We start from the raw sequence: 22,456 nt of genomic DNA on the forward strand, positions 1-22,456 counted from the left end.
TGTGAAACCAAGGCACCAGGAAGGAGCTAAAGGAGTCTCTACTTGCTGGGCATCCAGGAGAAGATCCAGTGACTCAGGAGGGCTGAGTGGAAGGAGGGCGAGTTCCCTCTCTTGTCAGTGACATGTCACTGAGTTTCAGCTAACAATGGTTTGCATTCTCCCCATGTTCCAGTCAAGTCTCTAGACCTGTGGTGCCTAATACATAGTGGTGGGAGCCCTAAGGTGGTGGCCCAGGCTTCAGGGCTGGAGAGCAGGGTATGGCACTCACTTCCCATCATCGTCACCCAATCCCAGCTCAAAGATGCGCTGGGCGCCGAGCTGCTCCAGCCGCTTGTCCACGTACTTGCCCATCGCATTGAAGTGCTCGTAGGTCTTGTTCCCAAGACCAAACACCTGTGCAACAGAGGTGGCTCTGAGGCCTGGCCTCCAGCAAGACCAGCAGGGCTGGTTGAGCCTCTAAGCCAGGCGTCCTCAAACTGCAGCCCGCGGGCCACATGAAGCGATGTGAATTGTATTTGTTCCCATTTTGTTTTTTACTTCAAAATAAGATATGTGCAGTGTGCATAAGAATTTGTTCATAGTTTTTTTTTTAAACTATAGTCCGGCCCTCCAACAGTCTGAGGGACAGTGAATTGGCCCCCTGTTTAAAAAGTTTGAGGACGCCTGCTCTAAGCAGTGCCTGCAAACCTCTGTACCCGCCTAACACCTTGCACTGTGAAGACATCTAGGCTTCCTTCGGCTTCCTCCATGGCCATCCTCCAAGCCTTGATCCCATGGGCAGCTCTAACCCTCCTGCCTGGCCAAGGCTGAGCCATCCTGCCACATCTGTCTCACCTTCAGTCTCCAGCAACAAATGGGGCTGGGGACATGGGAGAAGAAGCTCTCTTCCTGCTAGGGCGAAGGGCACAAGCAGCCACCCTTTGGGACTCCCCCATGAGCTCACTGTCAGGCCTTCAGCCTGCCCTGGCTGATGGGTGAGAGGACCTCCTTTTGGACCTGAGGAACCAGCAGCCCAGGGGAGGGGCTAACGCTGCCATGAGCCCACAGGACTCTCTGGGTGACTCACCGCATACTTGACTCCAGAGAGATCCACATCTGTCTCCTGGAGCCAGTCATAGAAGTCCTGGGCATTGTCAGTAGGGTCCCCCTCGCCGTAGGTGGCCATGCAGAAGACTACCAGGGAGTTGTCTATTTCTGGGAGGCTGCTCAGGTCGGCCTGGGAAAGGGCAGAGCCGACCATGATCAAGCCTGCTCTAGGTTGGGCCTGTAGCAAAAGGGGATACCAAGCTCTGCCCAGGGCAGAGTCCAGCTGGGGACGTGCAGGTGTTGTGGGGTCAGAGAAGGAACAAATCTGTCTGCCTGGGAAGTGCATGGAGGGTCAGGGATGGCTGAGCAGAGGGGGCTGGCATTAGAACCAGGGCAGTAGGACGATGCAGTATGTTAGGCTAGAGTGGACAGTGTGTGTTTCTAGAGGAAAGAGAGCATCAGGCTCAAAGAGCACAGGATGGGAAGAGAGTGTGATGGCAGAACCAAAGACCAGCTGGCTTCCAGGCCACCCCAGGGGAACCTCACCATTCCAGAGTCCCTGGCTTATGGCATGGCCTGAGTGCTCACTGATGTCTGGCTAAGGTGTTATCAACTTGAAAGGAGGCCTAGAGAAGGCTGGGTGGTGGTACCTGTCACCAAGACCCCAAAGGAAGGGGGTGAGTAAGACGAGTTTGCTCAGGAGAGGGCTGGTTTTAAGGGAAAGGACATTCAGCTGTTGCTGGAGCCGCAGGATTAGCTCTTCCTCACCAGCAAGGCCATGACTGGTAATGACCCTTAGAGGGAACAGTGGGAAGGCAACTCCTGGGGACACCTTTGTGGGAGCCCTGCTCCCTCCTGAGGGGAGCCCACAGCTCAGCTTTACTTGCCTGTCCACTGCCTCCATCTGGGCTGGCAGACTGTCACTGGCTCTCCCAACCCAGAAACAGCAAGCAGACTGCTAGAAAGTTCTTACACTTTGAAAGACCACAAGTGAGCAAGGAGGAGGTAGAGAGAGCTAATTCTAGGAAGAGCCAGTGCCAAGAAGAGCAAACCCGCTCCGCATGGCCCTCAGGGACAAGGTCGGGTCTGGCTGAGGCCAGGAAGTCGGGATTTAGTCCCTCAGTGGCCCACAGGGGAGCACTGGGTCGGGGCCTACTGACAGGAAGAGCACTCCTACCGCATCTCCCCATGCCACACTGTCCCCTCACCATATGTCCCCTCTTGCTCTGGCCCAGACACACAAATTAACAGCCTCATTACAAAGCCAGCTGAAGGGTTTTCAGAGAGACCCGTCCCATGCCCTCATCCCTCCCCCGAAGGTAAGCAAGGACAATGCATGGGCAATCAGGGCCGGGCAAGATCTGCACCCGGGTGACCCGACTCTACATTTGGTCTCTGGCCAATGCATTTCCGAGTGGGGAAAGATGGGATAGAGTTCCTCTCCTGGCATTCTGCGGTCCCTTCTGCATGCACCAGTCCAGCACTTGGGAAGCCCCACAGTGCAGAGGCTCAGCCTGAGCAGTGCTGGGTTCAGACACACATGTGCACACTGACCTAGACCAGGGGCTCTTAGAATGTCTTAAAAACTGGTGCCATGTGGCTGCTAGAACCATCTGTTCCAACTCAGCCCTTTAAGCCTCTCCGTGATCCAGAGGCGAATCCCTTAATACCACTGGAAGAGACAAGAAGAAGGGGGCAGATGCCTGGCGAGAGCTCACCAAGTCATACTCCTCAGGGTCTGCTGCCATGCCCCGCATCCCGTAGCGATGGGCGTCTTTGGACAAGCGGTTGGCAAACTCCTCAGCAGTCCCCGTCTGGGAGCCATAGAACACGACGATGTTCTTACCCTAAGGAAGGCCAGATACATGCGGTCAGTGAGGGGCCCACAAGCCACAGCTTTCACCCAAGGCTCCAGTGGACACTCCCAGGATCCCTCAAAGGCATCCTCTTTCCTTCCTAGCTCCAAGTCCTTTCTAAATGGCTCTGGGGCTGTCTTCTTACTGTCAGAGCCACTGTGGTGGAGGAGGGCAAGTCACCCAGGCGATCTTACACACTTGGCTACTCAAGATCACATTCTCACTTTTTTTTTTTTCTTTTGAGACAGAGTCCCACCCTATGCCCCTGAGCAGAGTGCAGTGGGCATGGTAGCTCACTGCAACCTCAGACTCGGGCTGCGGGCACCCCGCTGCCTCAGCCTCCAGAAGCCGCTGGGATTACAGGTGCTCACAGCGCACCTGGCTGGGTTTTTCCATTTTTTTCATGAGTCGGGGTCTCACTGTCGCTCAGGCGAAACTCCTGAGCTCAAGCAATTCTCCCTCCTCAGCCTCCCACAGTGCTGGGATTACAGGCGTGAGCTACTGCGCCCCCCACATTTTTTTTTTTTTGAGATAGAGTCTCACTCTTGTTGCCCAGGCTGGAGTGCCACGGTGTCAGCTCAGCTCACAGCAACCTCAATCCTAAATTCAAGCAATCCTCCTGCTTCAACCTGAGTAGCTGGGACTATAGGTGTCTGCCATGATGCCTGGCTAGTTTTTTCTATTTCAAGTAGAGAGATGGGGTCTTGTTCTTGCTTGATTATAATATACATTCATAATAAAGACATGAAACTCAGGGAAAAGGGTACTATGGATTGGGTCTCAAACTCATGATCTCAAGCAGTCCACCCGGTTCAGCCTCCCAGAGTGCTAGAATTACAGGCATGAGCCACTGTACTCAGCCTTCTGACACGGTTAAGAACACAATATGTAAGCTGCAGTCATCCCTCACTATCTGTTAGGGATGGGTTCCAGGACTCTCCAGGGATACTGAAATCCATGAATGCTCAAGTCCCTGATAAAAAATCGTGTAGCATTTGCATATAACCTATGTACCTCCTCCCATTGGATACTTTAAATCATCTCCAGATTACTTGTAATGTCTTACACAATGTAAATGCTAGGTAAATAGTTATTATACTGTATTATTTAGGGAAAATTGATAAGAAAAAGGTATGTACGTGTTCAGTACAGATGTGACCACGCATTTTTCCCCCGCGTATTTTCAATCTGTAGTTGGTTGAATCCATAATGCAGAGGCCTGACTATATTTACAATATAATTGGATCTTATATATGTTTTGTTTATATACACATGTAGAAAGGAAAAAGACTGGAAAGAAATACATATACCAAGAGTCTCTAAATACAGAATTATGGGTGTGGACTTCTGGTTGATTATAATACACATTCATAATAAAGGCTTGAGACTCAGAGAAAGGGTACTGTGGATTTGGGTCACACACTCTTCCTTCTACCCATCTTTTATAGCAGCTACTGAAAAGCCTAAAACCTTGTTTCCCAGACTCCTGTACAGCTAGAAGTATATTAAAATTAGGTTTGGCCACCTGGATGTACTTGTTAAGTTCTAGAAGGTAGGAGGAAGCAAAGGCTTCCTGCTCCTTTATGCAGAACAAGAGGTCCTTAGCAATGGTATTTCAGTGCCCGTTCTTCAATGTCCGAGTTATTGCTGATGGTTTTGGCAGCCAGAATTCGAGTTCCCAGGCCTGGTTTCAGGCTTATGGGATGTTCAGAGGCAGTTGCAGAAGCAGTTTCTGGTCCCTGGATCATAAATGCACACAGTGTGACCTGAACTGTCCTGAACGCAACAATTCCAGGCTGGATTCAGAGGGAGCAGCACCCATGCAGGTCAGCCTGAGACCCACCTGCTCTTTTAGCCCTTTGAGTACCTGGAAGCCCCATTTTCTGTATGAAATCCCTTCCACATTAAACTGCCTCAATGCCTGGAGTGGGCTCTGGTTTTTTAACTGACCCCAACTCATAAGGGAACAAAATAAAACTTATGGATTACAACTGGTTTAAAGTGTTCTTGTGCCTTTTCACATTTTCTGAAATTTCTACAAATCATTGTTAACATATTAGAAACGATATTTAAAAATAATCAGTATATTGGCTTGGCACCCATACACCGAGGATGGTGGGTTCAAACCTGGCCCAAGCCAGCTAAAACAAAAATGACAATTGCAACAAAAATAGCTGGGTGTTGTGGCAGGCGCCTGTAGTCCCAGCTACTTGGGAGGCTGAGGCAAGAGAATTGCTTAAGCCCAAGATTTTGAGGTTGCTGTGAGCTGTGATGCGACAGCACTCTACTGAGGGCGACATAGTGCGACTCTGTCTCAAAAATAAATAAATAAATAAATAAAAATAAATTATAACATAAAATAAAATCATCATATAAAAACTATTTACGGAGGCTCAGTGATTAGGGCACTGGCCACATACACTGGGGCTGGCTGGTTCAAACCTGGCCCGGGCCTGCTTAAAACAATGATAACTATAACAACAACAACAACAACAAATAGCCAGGTACTGTGACGGGCACCTGTAGTCCCAGCTACTTGGGAGGCTAAGGCAAAAGAAACACTTAACCCCAAGAGTTTGAGGTTGCTATGAGCTGTGATGCCAAGGCACTCTACTGAGGGTGACATGGTGAAACTGTCTCAAAAAACAAAAAAAAATTACTTATAGGAAAAAGTGCTTATGATATCAGATTAAGGGATGTAAGAGAGCAGCTAAATATTTACATCAAAATATATAAAATACCCAGAAATAAACTTTACAAGAAACATATGAGAAGGTACTGAATGACACAGAAAGGACTCAAACAAATGAAAAGCAAGACTCAGAAATGCAGTATGATCCTACTAAAACTCTGAACAGGTTTTTTCCTCAACAAACTGATCCTAAGAGTCATGTAGAAAAATAAACACGAATCCATACACTGGAATGTCATTCGGCATGAAAAAGGAAGGAAGTACTGATACGTGCTTGGATGAACCTTGAAGACAGTGTACCCAGTGAAGGAAGCCAGACACAAAATGCCACACTTTAGGTGATTCTTTTTAAATGAAATGTCCAGAAAAGGCAAATCATAGAGATAGAAAATATATTAGTGGTTGCTTATAGCTGGGGATGGGTGTTTAGGGAATGAGAGGGTGACTACTAATGGATTCAGTGGTTTCTTTTTGAGATAGTGAAAATGTTCTAAAATTGATTGTGGTGATTGTTGCACAAATGTGAATACACTAAAAAAACCTCTGAAGTGTATAGCTTAAAATGAGTAAATTATATGGCATATAAATGATTTCTCAACAAAGCTGTTACCCAAAATAAATAAATACATATGAAATAACAGCCAGGAAAACAAATAAGAGCAATGAGGTGGGGGGAGACGGGGGGCAGTGCCTGGAACTACCAGGTATTAAAACATATTATAAAACCTCAATAATTAAAACAATATGATACTGTATATAAAGAGATAGCTAAATCAAAATGCTGGAATAGGAAAACAAGAAAAGAGACCAAAATACATTTGAGAATTAAGAATATGATAAAGGTAGCATCTCAAACCAGTGAGGGGAAAAGATGGACTCTATTACATGGTAATGTGACAGCTGTGAAAAAATGTAGAGTTTGGGGTCATATCTCATATCTCATACCAGGACAAATTCCAAGTAGACAAATTTTAAATTTTGAATATGAAAAACTAAACCATAAAAATACTAGAAGAAAATAGTATAGAAGAACACCTTTATATCTTTAGTGGGGAAAGATTTTCAAATTATGACTCAAAGTCTGGAAGTCACAAAAAGAAAGAATAATAAAGTTGACTATATAACTTTACACATACATCAAATCCTGAATGGCACCAGAATGTTTGTCAAACAGGACTCAAATACATATAAAAGAACTCCCTTATCCTGGCTGCAACCAATCTGCATGCTGATGCTCTTAGTAAATCTTTGCTATTAACTCAACTAGGCCTGGTTCTTTGTGGTACCTTCAACTCTAACAATGAGCGTATAGGAGCTCTAGAAGGATCCATAAATACCAAGAACAGTTGTGGTGGTGGGGCTTTCCACTAAATATTTGATGGTTAGAATTTTAATCATGTGAATGTAGTACCTACTCCTAAAATTAAATACTTAAACAAAAACAAAACAGAGATAAAATTGTAGCTGTGTCATAACCATACAGCTATGTGAGATTTATGCCTATTTCTGGACAGAGCTTGTCATGGAAAGGGGAGAAGGGACAGCTTCACGAGTTAGGTAAAGAGTCTATTCTTACACTTTGGTTTGTTCAAGGAAATAGTCAAAACAACAAAGTAAACTGTCCCAGCAACAGCAGAGCAGCTTCAAGGCTTTGGTTAGGAGAGAACACACCATCCACAGTGAGCAGGGCTTGGCCCCTTCTTGGTGCCCACACACCCTCCCTTCACCAGGGGCCTTCTCTATCTCATGAAGCTGACCCTCTGCTGGACCTCTCCCCTGTGCCATCAAGGCTGAGACTCACTGAGAAGAGCAAAAGCATGGAGAACACTCACTGTTTTCTTCATCTTTTCCACAAAGCTGCTCTCTTTGACAGAGGAGGTCCTGAAAAAGAAAAGTCATCACTGAGTGTGGGATGCAAGTGTTGTGGGATGCATGTACTTTGGCAGAACGTTGCAAGGACATTCCAGCTGTGCCCGGCACCCCTCCCCAGTGACTGAGCCAGCAGCTGACCTCTGGTCCATTACCAAGGCTAGAAGAGGCAGGACCAGGCTCCCAGGGCTCCTGGGCTGGCTCGACTTCCCCATTTCCCCATGTGTAGATCTAAAGTTTCTTTCGACACCAACACCTTGCAAAGCCAAGACCTCCTGCACACAGATATCTGTGAACCTGCTTCCTTCAAACAATGAGCTAAGGTTTTCACTTCCCTCTTCTTTTCCTTCTATAGCCAAGGTCCCACAGCCTCCTCTTCCCTCCTTCTTCAACTTGTCCTACTCCAATCTCTGCCTCAGCCTTACAGTACCATAGGCTCTAGGAGCTTAGATTACCAGAGAAATGGAAAATAACACTTAGGATGAGATTTATCATATACCTAGCAGAATGGCTAAAACTAAAAAGATTATATCAGGGATAGGTAAAGATGTGTAGCAAATGGAATCCCTACAAGATGATGGTGGGGGTGGAGGAGGCATGAAAACACTGGAACCCTGCAGAACTTGCCTTTCCCTACAACTCAGCAATTTTCTCGTTGGCGCACCAAAAAACACACACACAGGTTTTGCAGCAGCATTAGCTAAGGTACTTTGGGAAACAACCCTCATATCCATCAGTAGCAGAATAAACAGACTGTGGTACTAGACATAGTGTAACAGTCTCCATCATGGCGATGAAAAAGAATGAACTATTCCTATATACACTCATACGAATGACTCTAACGTGATGTTGAGCAAGAGAGGCCAGATGGACATGAGCACATGCTGTATGATTTCGTCACGTCACATAGAAAGTTCAAAAACAGGCAAACCAATCCACGGGAACAAAGGTCAGGGTGGCAATTAGCCTTGAGAATGAAGGAACAGGAAGGGGCTCCTAGGGTGCTGGTAATGATGTGCTTGTTGATCTGGTTGCTGATAGTCAACCAGCAGAGTCATGGGAATCTATTATCTACCAAGCATAAATCAAACTTAAGATGATTAAGAAAGAAAGCGATCACTTTGTACCCATCAATGAATCCCAAACAATCAAAAAAAAAAAAAGATCAGCAACCTAGCTGAACGTTTCTGATAAAATACAAGAGAAAAAAGCGGGTACAAAACTGAGACAGAAGATAGATTAGGAGTTGCCAGGGGCTGAGGGAAGGGGCAACAGTGAGTGACTGCCACTGGGAACAGGCTTTCCCTGAAAGTGATGAAAATATTTTGAATTAGATAGTGGCGATGGTTGTACAACATTAATGTACCAAAAGCCACTTGTACACTTTAAAATGGTACATCTTAAGTGATGTGAATTTGCCTCAGTTAAAAACCAAAACAAATGGGCAGCGCCTGTGGCTCAAGGAGTAGGGCGCCGGTCCCATATGCCAGAGGTGGCGGGTTTAAACCCAGCCCTGGCCAAAAATCACAAAAAAAAAAAAAAAAAAAAAAAAAAAACCAAAACAAATAAATAAATAAACTAAATGCATTTAGTTGCCATCTAAAAAGAAGCAGAGTTTTTGGCAAATTCCCTTGTAGAGAACTCTTCTTTCTCAACTTCTCAACTATTCCCTTGTGCCTAGATGTACCCCAGCAGAAATTCTGGTGGAAACTCAAAATAACAATGTAAAACAGACCAAAGTTACCACTGTGCCAGCCGGGTAATCAACATACTTTCCCTCACACTCAAACTGTCCTAGGGTACCATGTACAACTGACAGGAGGAACATGGAAAAATGTGTCCTTAGAATACAGAATGTCCAATGTTATTTATAGGAAAAGGGCCCGAAGGGAAATACACTAACATCACCAGAGAACACTTAAAGAGTTACGATAATGGGTGAGATCATTTCCTTTGTTTTCTAAACATTTATGTTTTCACATTATTTTTTTTTTTTTTATTTATTTTTGGCCGGGGCTGGGTTTGAACCCGCCACCTCCGGCATGTGGGACCGGCGCCCTACCCGCTGAGCCACAGGCGCCGCCCTGTTTTCACATTATTTTTATAATTAAAAATATATTTTGTAGTTTAAAAAAGGGAGGGACAGCTCAAATGTCCAAAATTAAGAGAGAGGTCAGACGGGTTGAGGTATAGCCCCAGAATATACATTGTTTGCTATAAAACAGGTGACAGCAGGTCACTATCTCCTGCCATGTCAGGATGTTTTTATTTTTATTTATTTATTTATTTATTTGCAGGTTTTTTTTTTTTTTTTTTTGGCTGAGGCTGGGTTTGAACCCACAACCTCCGGCATATGGGGCTGGTGCCCTACCCCTTGAGCCACAGGCACCCTACCCCTATTTTTATTTTTTTTGAGACAGAGCTTCAAGCTGTCGCCTTGGGTACAGTGCCATGGCATCACAGCTCACAGCTACCTCCAACTCCTGGGCTTAAGCAATTCTCTTGCCTCAGCCTCCCAAGTAGTTGGGATTACAGGCACCTGCCACAATGCTCGACTGTTTTTTGGTTGTAGTTGTCATTGTTGTTTGGCAGGCCCAGGCTGGATTTGAACCCGCCAGCTCTGGTGTATGTGGATGGTGTCTTAGCCACTTGAGCTACAGGTGCTGAGCTGTAAGGATGTTTTTTATATGCTAAGTAGAAAAAGCAGGTTAAAAAATAGTGTGTTAGTCTTCCTTTACCTTGGGGAGTTCTAAACGCTCAGTAGGTCTCTTATCTGGGGGTCGGGGGCAGATGAACTCTCATTAAGTAAAGAAAAAGACTTGTTACTCCTCTATCTCTGATAGGTCTAGACCAGTGTTTCTCAACCTTTTTTATCAGACAGCACACTTGAACCTGTAATTAAACTTCTGCAGCAAACTTAAATTATGTTGATTAAAAAAATAAAAAAGAGGGCGGCGCCTGTGGCTCAAGGAGTAGGGCGCCGGTCCCATATGCCAGAGGTGGCGAGTTCAAACCCAGCCCCGGCCAAAAAAATAAAAATAAAAAAATAATTAAAAAAGAGTAGAAAAAGAAGATATTCACTGTGCTTTGAACTTCTTTCGAAAAAAAAAAAATACATTTTTTGAGACAGAATCTCATTTTCCTGCCCTCGGTAGGGCACTGTAGCATCATAGCTCACAGCAATCTCAAACTCTTGGGCTCAAGTGATCCTCTTGCTGTAGACTCCTGAGTAACTGGGACTTCAGGCGCCCATCACAACAGCTGGCCATTGCTTTAGAGATGGGGTCTCATTCTTGCTCAGGCTGATCTCAAACTCCTGAGCTCAAGCAATCACCCACCATGGCATCCCAGACTGCTGGGATTACAGGTGTGAGCCACGGAGCACGACACTTTAAAATATAATTTAATTAAGATCTTTACAAATTTTCACAGCACACCAGTGTGCTGTGGCATGTTGGTTGAAAATCACTAGTGTGGATATTCATCAAGCAAAGAAGAGGACTCACTGTGTTTCTTCTGGTTTTGTGAAACATTCCTCCCAGGTTGTAAAAGATTTATATCAGGTAACCCTCTAACCTTTTACAAGAACTCTAGCAGATGACCTTGGTCTTTCACTCACATGAGGAGTAACTGAGTTACTGCTGCCATCCCCACTACCTCCTGAACAGCTGATCATCACCTGATGAGTGACACCAGAATGTGCATCAAATAGGACGACTCATTTGTACATAAAAGAACTCCCTTACCCTTACTGTCACCATTTTAAAACACCTGCCTACAGATGTTTTAAAAAATCTCTGCTATGAACTCTACTCAGCCTGGTTCTTTACAGCACCTTCCACTCTAACAGTATGGATAATGTGATCCAATTTTACTTAAAAGGAAAAGGTCTAGATTACAGGGGTTCTCAACCTGTGGGTCGCAACCCACAGGGACTATATTAAAGGGCTGCAGCATTAGGAAGGTTGAGAACTACTGGTCTAGAAAGAGGCTATATAATAACATGCTAAAAGCTGTTCTCTCCTAGGGTTGAGGGGTTATAAATACTTTTTGAATGTGGGAGGCTAATTTCTATATACAATTCCTCCCCACACACACACAAATACATATGATGCTTTCATAATAAGAAAAATTACTTTTTATTTTTGAAAAAAATGTGCGGGAAGACTGGTTTTGAAGCCTACAACAATAAGAATAATTAGAATAGCTTAAGTCGTAAGTAGAGATTTATACAAGAGGAGATCTTATAAATAAAAGAAGATATTCCAATAAAAGAAACAACTCCCCTTCCACAATGGCCCAGCCTCACTCCCTGGCTCTTCACCTCCCAGACTCTCTGGGATCTACTTACCCATTCCATGGGGCTCCCTTGGGCCTTTGCAGGCACTGTTTTCCAGGCCTAGAATGCTCTTCTTGCAAACTCCTACTTAGCCTTTAAGACAGAACTTAAACTTTCCCCTTCCCTATCCCTCAAGCATCAAGGTTGTTTGTCACTCTCATCAAAATGGTACAAGGCACTTTACTCTGTGTATTTGAGGCCTGAGGCTGGGTATGGTGGCTCAGCACTGTAATTTCAGCACTTGGGGAGGCTGAGGTGGGAGGACGGCTTGAGCCTAGGAGTTTGAGATACAGGGAGACCCTGTTTCCTTAAAAAAAGTAAATAATTTGAGGCCTGGCTTTAACAGCTTTGGGGGGAGTGTCCCTTTGCACCTAGCACAGTGCCTGGCACTCAGCGTAGGATGCTCTCTCTCTCTCTCTCTCTTTTTGGGTGGTCAGTCCTGAGACCTGCCCAGCGTGAGGCTGGCACGGCTAGACTCAGGCTATTAGAGGCACTCCTCACTCCCTACATCTTTGAGAGGGTCTGGCGGCAATTGAAAAGTCAATTCCTGTCTCCTAAAGGACAGATGATTTCACAGAAGCTGTATCACCAACAAAGTGGATCTGAAAACTTGTCATAGAAAGGGACAGAGGCAAACCCCACTCGTACAGCGCCAGCAGCTCTCCTTGCACCTATAGGCAATGTATGCCAGCCTGTGGTCAGGATGGGGACAGGCATGTGCCAGACACTGAGGACGGGACTAGAAGGACATAACTTCTCTCTTCAAAGGGCCAATCCTCTGGCTGGGAAGATAGGCTCTGAGGACCATCGCAGCAAGATGGGAGGTACCACATGTCAGGAGCAGACTTGGCTTCAAATCCTGAGGCTGCCACCAGATAGCCATGTAACTAGACTGGCCCTGTCCCTCTCGTGGCCTCACATTCCTCTTATTTGAAGCACAGCACCCTGACTTCTGTAGCTTCTCCAGTGCCTGGCACAATGCCTGGAACTTGTTTAATACCCAAGGGGAAAAAAGGAGTTCTCTGGAAGAGGGAAGCTGTCAGTCTGTGATTTCCAAGTCTGTGGCACAAAGTGGCATGTACTATGACCACACAGATGGACTGCACAGTTCATGCCACAGGGCTTCAAAGGGAGCAGGAGAGCTGAGGAAACCAGGAAAGGCCTTTTGGAAGAGTCGGACTCTATTCTCAGAGACAAAAAATGATTCCCAAGAAAGAAAGCCCTAGGGAGCAGGCAGCCAAGGGGCCCCTTGGTGGGGACCCCACAGGGGATGGTGAGTTCAGCTCCAGCTTTGGCAGCCCAGCAGGGAAGATTGGGAGGGGGGCCTTGGTGTGACCTCTTGACACAGTTGAACAAAGCAAAATTCCAGATTGGCTGGCTCTGGGAGTGGAATGTCAGAGGGCAGACACATCAGAGGGTGGACAGGTGTGCAAGCTCTCTTTGTCCCAGAGCAAGGGTTCTACCAAGAAGTGAGCATTTCTGAGGCCTAGGGCTAGTCCCATCATTAGCTTTAGCCCCAGAGACAGGAAGAACTCTCTACCCTACCCCTGGCCCGTGATCCAGGGCCAACTTCCAGAGATTCTATGTGGATAGTGGCCCAGGGGGAAGAGAGAACCCAAGAAGACTGAGGAAGAGCCCATGCCTCTAGGTCACTGGTGCAACACAGAGCAGTTCCTCTATATTCTTGCGTCAAACCTGTCCTGCCTGGGGAGCAGCTAATAAACTCCCTCCCCACCCAAAGCCCAGAGATAGCAGGGTTCATGTTCACCTGCCCAACCTGAGCAGTCCACACCTTAGACTGCTCTGAACTGGCTTTATCTCACTGGAGAGCTTTAGGTTTGCACAGGGGAAGGAGAAGTGATGGAGCCTTCTCAGTTTCTAGTCCAAATCCCTTTCTATGAAGCAGGAAATGTAGCCTGTGAGTCTGGGACCTAAGGGGCCACCAACGCCCAGGACCAGCCACCCCCTGCCACCCCTTGCTGGACACTTTGTGAAACAGCCTCTGGGAACGCCCCCCGCCACCTCACACAGTGGTGTCTTCAAGCCTCCTGAATGTCCCCACCCAAGACGAAGTTTTTCCATACTCCTTCATGGATGCCAGGGCCATCAAGGTGTCTGCCATTGGGGACATTATTTGGAACTGACCTTCTCGGGGTGGGCTCGTCCTGTGGAGATGAGTATGTGCACCCCATGGCTTCTCTCTCCCAATTCCAGGACTTAAGAGAAAAAAAAAGATCCAGCTCTCTCCTGGAAACCGGCAGGGGGCCAGCAGATAGAAAGTTCAGCTCTGTCCATTCTCTTCCCAGTGCCAGTGAGGAAACTGCCTGGGCCTGTGGACTCAGAGTGCTCCTGGACACCCCAAAGTCTTCCTGGAATTGCCCCAAGCTCCTGACTGCATCCGTCCCCACAAGCCTGAGAACCCTGCACATCTGGCAGCTCCAGCAGGGAGGGAGCAGTACTCAAGTCTGAAGCCTCCCGTGATCCCCTGCGGCTGGGCACACACCCCCACCTCCTCCTCCTGTATGGACCGAGGGAAGGAGAAAACCCTTCCAACCCCAACTTGCGTCTCCTTGGTAACTGTTTATATCAGAGCCCTTCTCCCCACACCCTCCCCCTTTTCCCATTTAAAAAAAAAATAAAAAGGAAGTTGTGTCTGCTGAATAAAGCTCTGCTAGACTCTAGAAGGCAGTTGTGCAGGTTGCTATGGCAGGGCTCTTTCTCCATAAAGAAGCCACAATGATCCCACTGCCAGGATGCCTTGCAATCATATTAAATTAGATCTGGTCCCCGTCTTCTCCACACAAAAGGACTGCAGGCAATGGCTTTGGGTCTGTGTCAGCTGGGAGCATCCTGTGGAATGGACATACCTACCCTCCTGTCACAGCAACTGGGGGACACCCAGCAAGGTGGACGTTCCCATTACTGCAGAGGTCCCATCTTAAGGAGCATCCCTTCAGAGAGTCCCAAGCACAAACAGCCTGTCAGAAAACCCAAGGCTCCAGCTGTGCAGAGGTAGCAGCTGGCCCAGGCATAAAGCCCAGAGACCACGTGGCTCCAGAATGGAGCAAGAAAGGTTCCAATTAGGCCTCCCTACTCCCAAACTAGGAGCAGCAGTCTCTCCAGTCCAGGCTTCAGAAGTCAGCTACAATCCACCATATGGGGCGAATGAAGGGAGGGCAGGCAACAGTAGAGTCACTTGGATGGAGATGAACTGAAAGCCTGGTGTGAGTCATCCTGTCCCAGTCCCAGCAATGCTGAGAATTTCTGAAAACTGAAACTCAAGTTTAATTTTCTGCATAGTGGAATTGATTTCTTCTGGGGCTTTACCCTGCTGTGGGGCATTTGTTTTTAACTGGCTGCTTCTCAGAGCCTGATGTCTGGTGGCCAAGTGCCCCAGGTCCAGGCTCATAGGTGAAGGGCTGACAGAACAGATGAGAGCTGAGGCATGGACATATGACTGCAGCAGACTCAGGGTCCGACTGGCCATGGAGGGACAGAGTTGGCTTTGGAGATGGCTCCACTAAACAGGCCCAGATTTCTGTACCTTCAGAGCCTTTCAGGGCAGGGCTGATGGTTAGAAAGACTCATCTGTAGCAAAAACAGTCTGTGGTTTGCTGAAATAAAAGCCAACAGCTCTCTATGCACATAGGCCCTTGGGGAAATTTAGAGGCTGTGCAATGAGGGCAGCCCAAGATACCAAAGGTTAAAAGGTTATCCTTTTGGTGAGAAGTAAAAGGCCACAAGTCAAAGACAAAAAGGGAATAAGAACCACTACGTATTGAGCACCTATTATATGCCAGCTAGTATTCAAGGAGCTCAATATTTTATTTCATATCATCCTCACTGCCCTGGGAAGTGGGTAAGGATTTCTGTCTCCAATGACAGCTAAGGGTAATAAGGCTTAGCTGGGGTAGGGTGAAGTGGGGGTTGACATAGTAATTTAATTCTGGGCCAGTGAAGTCCAAAGGCACAAAGCCCAGCGCTCAGGGTTCATGACCTCCCTTCCCCTCCCCTACCCAGTGTTGGCTCAGCCAAGGCACCGCCCAGAAGGTCCCTGTGCGTCCTGGGCACATTCAGAGAGTTCATCTTACAGCCTTTCCTAGAGTTGCTTAGGGCACTCTAAGGCTCCAGTGCACTGTGGCTCCTCCCAGGACCCCAGCCTCCCCCAGGAGTCTCCCCTCTCCCTTTGTGAGTAGGCTTTCTTGGCGACCAACACCTGGTACTACCGGGCCATGCCTTTCCCAGCGGGCCCCATGTGTTCTTGCCTCCAAGCCTCTGAGTTTCTGCACATGCGGCCTCTTCCCCAGCCTCCTACTCAGTCTCCCACACCCATCCAGTGGCACCCTGTCCCTGACATGCCCCCAGTGGAGGAGTCCCCCACTGCGTTCCCACCACCTGAGGCTGTTAGATGACTTGTCACTTTATACCCTTATTTCCCCACCTGCACATGAGCCCCTGAGGACACTGCTCTATTCTCTGTGGCCTCGTGACTGGCATAAAGGGAAGGAGCCACCAGAAGCACATAGCCCTGACAGGGCCCGGTGAGATCAGAAGGCCAATGCGCATTCTGCATTGCTGTTCCCAGACAGCCCACGTACATGTAGGGAATTTCAGGCCCTAGCTAGAAGGGCAAAGACTATCCCAATCTCATCAGGGGCCCAGAAAGGCAGGGGAAGTCCCCTTTGTAGTCATGTGACAGCAAAAATCCCAGATCTGTGCTTGCCAGGTGGCAGAAATACCCTGGGCCTGTTTCTCACAACAGTGGGAGGCTATGGGCATCACTCTCCACTCTCCATAGCCGCAGTGGCCTCCTTCTGGGTGCATTTCTGTAAAACTCTACTGCTTCTCTTTTCATGTTCAGTGAAGCAAGGACCTCTCTGTAGATATAGCAACCCTGGCTTGGTGCCTGTAGCTCAGCAGCTAAGGCACCAGCCACATACACCAGAGCTGGCGAGTTCGAACCCAGCCCGGGCCTGCCAAACAACAATGACAACTACAACCAAAAAATAGCCAGGCGTTGTGGTGCGCACCTATAGTTCCAGCTACTTGGGAGGCTGAGGCAAGAGAATCACTTAAGCCCAAGAGTTTGAGGTTGTTGTGAGCTGCGGCGTCACAGCACTCTACCAAGGACAACATAGTAAGACTCTGTCACACACACACACAAAAAAAAAAAAAAAAAGAAAGGAAAGAAAAGAAAAAGCAACCCTGAGCTCAGTGTGGCAAGACCTTGAGTGCACTTTTCATCTGTCAGCACTCAGGAGATAAAAACAGACCTATGTGACGCCAGCAGACTTGACGTCCAGCTCTCCTGGGATTTCTGTCAAGAGCAAGCCCCTAAATGAAGGTCACTTAGGAAAATGAGATCTTTTGTGGCTTTTCAAAAGCAACCCCCAGTGGGATACAATTAGCAAAATCCAGACTGTGGGAAACACTAAGAAACAAATGATGTGTTTTCTTCCACACAAACGCTGCAAGGAAGAAATGGGATGGAAGGGAAGCCTGAGAATGAAAAGGGACTTAACATTATGTTAAGGAAAAGCAACCAGCACAGAAGAATATAGCAGTATAATTCCACATAAATGACACTCTGGAAAAGGCTAAATTACAGGGACATAAGGTCATTGGTTGCCAGAGACTGACTGCAAAGGGACATAGGGAAAACTGTTTTGGGGTGATAGAGTATTCTAGATCTTGATTGTGATATTGATTACAAAACTGGATAGATCTGTCAAGATTCATCAAATTGTGCTCTTAAAGGGGGGAATTTTATTAAACGCAAATTATCCCTTAATATATCTGACCCTCCAAAAAAGAGAGAGAAGGAAAGAGATTCATAGAATTTTTTGATCGACTGCAGTGTATTGGTCATATTTAGATCCTGAATTTTTTAAAAAACTGTTAAAAAACAAAACAAACATCGATCCAGCAATCAGGGAGCTATGAACAAATGTTACCTTGGGTAACTGATAATGCTGAGTTCCTGTTGACTTTCAAGGGTATGAGGATGGCACTGTGTTGGTTCTTGTACTTTAGAGAACTGAGATATTTCCATATGAAATAATATGACTCCTGGGGATTGATTTAAAATAACCCTGAAGCAGTGGGGGTGGGGGGCAGTGGAAAGAAACAAGACTGGTCAGGGGTGGGTAATTGTGAAAACTGAGGAATGGGAGCATAAGGCCTATTCTCCTGGGCTCTATACTGTGGTGCTTGTTTGAAATGTTTCAAAATAAAAGCTTTGTTTCTTTAAAGTACCCTTAGGCCCCAGGAGGGCAGCAGAGGCACAAAGGGCAGAGCTAGGGTCAGACAAACACAGCAGCCTGAGCTGTTTCAGAAAGCAGGGTGAGGAGAGGTACTATCTAGCAAGGGGCCCAGTGCTCAGCTGCTACCACTACTGCCAGGGATCACCATGGGCCCAGTGTGAGCAGATCCTCTGATTTATTTTTTTATAAGAAGCTGTGTAAGTCTGGGTTTTTATGTGAAGTTGCCAGACTTTTTAATGTTCTAATTAAAATATCTTTTAAAAAATACTAAGTAATCCAAACAGAGGCTGTGGGCCACAGTTTGCCCTAAGGGCAACCACACATATAGATTTGGCATGTATTTTTTTTTTTTATTTATTTTCTTTTTTTGTGGTTTTTGGCCGGGGCTGGGTTTGAAGCCCCCACCTCCGGCATATGGGACTGGCGCCCTACTCCTTGAGCCACAGGCGCCGCCCTAGATTTGGCATTTATTAACTCAATAGCTTTCACTCTGATGGCAGTCGTGTGCTAAGCTAGGAACCTAAATAAGAATGAGACCCTACTTCTGTATTATGGGAGGCAGAAATACAAATTCCCATCTACCAAGAACATACTCCATGCAGACCGTTGTATCACATGTATGAGCCAAGTGCTGTTGGGATACAGAGAGGCCCCCAAGAGCCTCAGCCTCTCCTGTGGGAACCAGCATTTCTCTGAGCTTCCTGTGGGCAGGAGCTGCCCTGGTGTGGAATGCTCTGTCCAGAGGTACCAGCTGAGTAAGTGGGAGTGGATACAAAATATACATTTATTATTACTATACCATCACTATAATAATAATTATTATTAAAGAGAACTTGCTCCTTGTAACTGCTGCTAAAGGATGTCTTAACAAGTCCTTAAATGCTATTACAAAGAGTTCAAAAGACCTCTCCCTGGGAGGATAAAACCCTGATATTGTAGAATGTTAACTCCCCCTTCAAATTAACTTATGGATTCAATTCGATTCCAACGAAAATCCTAGTGGTTTTAAAAAACAAATTGTTTGGTTTTGGTGGACATTGACAAGCTGACTCTAAAATTTAAATAGAAATGTCAAGGGCAAAAAAAGCTAAAAGAATCTTAAAAGAAAAGAACAAAGCAGGAGAATTTAGATAGCAAAGATGAGTTACTATAAAATCATTAAAAAACAGGACAGTGTGGTTATTGGAGAAAGAACAAAAAATAGATCACTAGAATAGAACAGTGAGGCTAGACATCAAGCTCACATACACTGTCATCTGATCTGTATCAACACTGAATTTCCCACTAAAGTATTCTTCTTAGTAAAGTATCTCAAGAATGGAAGAAAAAGTATCCAATGTACTCAGCCCTGCTATGAAACAGATTTATGGCTTTCAGTATGAAAGCTATAACCCAGTTATAACCTAAGAATATGGGGAAGAGGGAGAGAGAGGGGAAAGGAGAAGGATTGGTGGAGGGAGGGTGATTGGTGGGATTACACCTGCAGGGCATCTTACAAGGATACATGTGAAACTTAGTAAATGTAGAATATAATTGTCTTAACACAATAACTAAGAAAATGCCAGGAAGGCTTTGTCAACCAGTGTGATGAAAATGCGTCAAACTATGCATAAAACCAGTGTACGGTGCCCCGTGATCGCATTAATGTACACAGCTATGATTTAATAATAATAAAAAAAATGACTGTTTTCAATAAACAGTGCATGCAAAAGGAAAAAAACTGAATTTGAACCATGTCACACAGTACAGCAAAATCAGTTTCAGCTAGATTGGATGTCTAAGTATAAAAGCTAAAACAACAAAGCCTCCAAAAGAAAACTTAAAGGAATATCTTCATGGTTTTTGTGTGTGTGTGTGACAGAGTCTCACTTTGTCAACCTCAGTAGGGTGCCGTGGTATCATATCTCACAGCAACCTCTAACTCTTTTGCTTAAGCGAATCTCAGTCCTCAGCCTCCCCAGTAGCTGGGACTATAGACGCCTGCCACAATGCCCGGCTATTTTTAGAGACAAGGTCTTGCTCTTGTTCAGGCTGGTCTTGAACTCCTGAGCTCAGGTGATCCACCCGCCTCCGCCTCCCAGAGTAATAAGATTACAGGCATAAGCCACCACGCCCAGACCATCTTCATGGTTTTAAGATGGGTAAAGTTTTCCTAAATTGGACACAAATCAACAAGAAGGCCAGAACCCAACAGGAAAAAATGGGTCAAATTCTTGAACGAGACCTTCACAACAGAAAATACTTAAAGGTGAACAACTTCATCGGTTATCAAAGAAATACAAATTAAAACATAGACCACCACAGGCCCATTAGAAGGGCTAAAAAAGACAGCTGACAAAAGGCAGCATGGTAAAACAGAGAAAATTTGGGTTGCAGGGTTTGCAGACTTGGTTCCAAGGCCAGCTCTGCTACTTAGAAGTTAAGTGGTCTTCGGCAAACTCCTCAACCACTAGTGCCCCAGTTTCCTCACCTGCAAAATGGGCTACTAATGCCTTCCTTGAAGGGAACTTGTAAAATTGGAAATGATATTAATACTAAAGATAAAAATAATAATACATAACATCTGCAGGGTTTACATGTACCAGGAAGAAGACAAAGAGCTCTACAATGGACTCTCTCACTTAATTTTCACAACCTTGTGAGGTAAGTACTATTATTATCCCCAGGGTACAGTTAAGGACACTGACTGAATAACTTGGTGTTGTCATATGGCTAACGTGGCAGAGTCAAGATTCAAATCGAAGTCACTCAACTTTGGGGTCAGAACCCCTGGCTACCACGGGTATCCAACGTGATAAGTGAGGATGAGAAAGAATTTGTAACGTGGAGGACACCACACACACACACACACACACATATACACACATGGTTAGAATGTTGTGATCATGAGGAGGAAGACATAGTTTTAGCATCCTGGCAAAGAGAAGCAGTCAGATTGTCATAGCTCCCACAACATAGGAACTTTACTTCAAATTCACCATTCCCCTCGCCAAAGAGGTGAAAGGTTAGATCAAATGAGCAATGGCAGACATGTACCATCTCTGCTGGAAGCAGCTTCTGATGCTCCCACGGTCCTACCCTCACTCAGGGTAGGGGCGGAGCTTCCATTTTATAGAGGAGGGAATGAAGGCCAGTTTGGAAGAGGGCCTGAACACTGGTTCCTTTATCTTGAATACTACACTTTAAAAAAAAAATACTTCCCCACACAAGGAATACACCATGCACCAGCTGATTTTAGTTCTCTCAGCCTGGAGGAGAGGCTCTACCCTGAAGGACCTACTCAACAACTCTCCCTCAGGACACAGACTGGTACTCCCACCAGAAGAAATTCCTTCTTTCTTAGAGCTGCTGAAACCAGGCTCCACCAGCCTTCCCCTGCAACTCCACAGTTGCCTGGCCCTGGGCATATCTGAGGGGCCACACTGCCTAACATGAGGTGCTGATGCCAGGAGGCCCTGATTAGACAATGTGGGTTAAAGCATTCACAAATCTTTTAGAAAAGTACCTTTCAATACCCTCCTTTCCCAGTTTCTTTAGTGCAAACCATCCCTGTGGTCCTTACAATGCCTAGCAGAGCATCTGGCGCAACACATAATTTGACACAAACACTAAGCAGCTACTATGTGCCGGGAACGATGTGCAGAGAGTTAAACATTTCCTTATCTACTCCAATAGCCCATGAGATCAGGTCTGTTGCCTCCGTTGGCAGACCAGGAAACAAAGCCAGAGTGAGTTTAAGGGCCTCTCGCACCCATGTAAGCTTAATGAAGGCAGCATTCACCTGTTTTATTCACAGCTAGAGTCACAAACCTTAGAACAGAGTCTGGGACACTGTAGGTAGGGCCTCCTCAGGAAATCAATGATGAAATTAAAGATTGAACCCAGTTTTTGTTTGTTTGTTTTTTTAAGAGACAGGGTCTTGCTCTGTCACCTGGGCTAGAGTGCAATAGCGTCATCATAGCTCAATACAACTTCAAATTCCTGGACTCAAGCCATCCTCCTGCCTTAGCCTCCTGTGTAGCTGGAACTACAGATGCCTACCACCATGCCCAGCTAATTTTTCTATTGTTTTGTAGAGCTGGGATCTCACTCTTGCTCAGCCTGGTCTTGACCTCCTATCCACAAGCAATCCTCTTGCTTCCACTTTCCAAAGTGCTGGGATTACAGGCATGAGCCAAGGCACATGGCCTTGAACCCAGTTTTTAAAAATATAAAGGTAATGCCCTGTCAAAAAGAACAGTACTCTGTGAATATATGCTTCAATGTTTGAAAACTGTAATTTTTCTAGGATAGAAAGCTGTCACTCAAATGGGAAGAGGGAATTAGGAGCTGATGTGAGCCTGCACCTTCATCCTGCCCAGCCTGGGAAGCTTTGGCCTGAGATGGGGCCATAAGTTGCACCTGCAACCTG

General features: G+C 46.1%; 1 protein-coding gene across 2 annotated transcripts in view; it reads right to left on the reverse strand.

Annotated features, from left to right (window-relative positions):
* LOC128562484 (NADPH--cytochrome P450 reductase) overlaps positions 1–22,456 on the reverse strand; it is a 69,148-nt gene that overhangs the window by 4,653 nt on the left and 42,039 nt on the right. For both annotated transcript variants that reach the window (XM_053557471.1, XM_053557470.1), the window contains exons 3-6: positions 7,407–7,455; positions 2,745–2,873; positions 1,067–1,216; positions 269–393 (exon numbers count right to left, since the gene is read on the reverse strand). In XM_053557471.1, the coding sequence (XP_053413446.1) occupies positions 269–393; positions 1,067–1,216; positions 2,745–2,873; positions 7,407–7,455 (453 nt within the window). The remainder of the gene's footprint in view (positions 1–268; positions 394–1,066; positions 1,217–2,744; positions 2,874–7,406; positions 7,456–22,456) is intronic.

This window comes from Nycticebus coucang, chromosome 12 (genome assembly GCF_027406575.1).
Source record: "Nycticebus coucang isolate mNycCou1 chromosome 12, mNycCou1.pri, whole genome shotgun sequence".
NCBI lineage: Eukaryota > Metazoa > Chordata > Mammalia > Primates > Lorisidae > Nycticebus > Nycticebus coucang.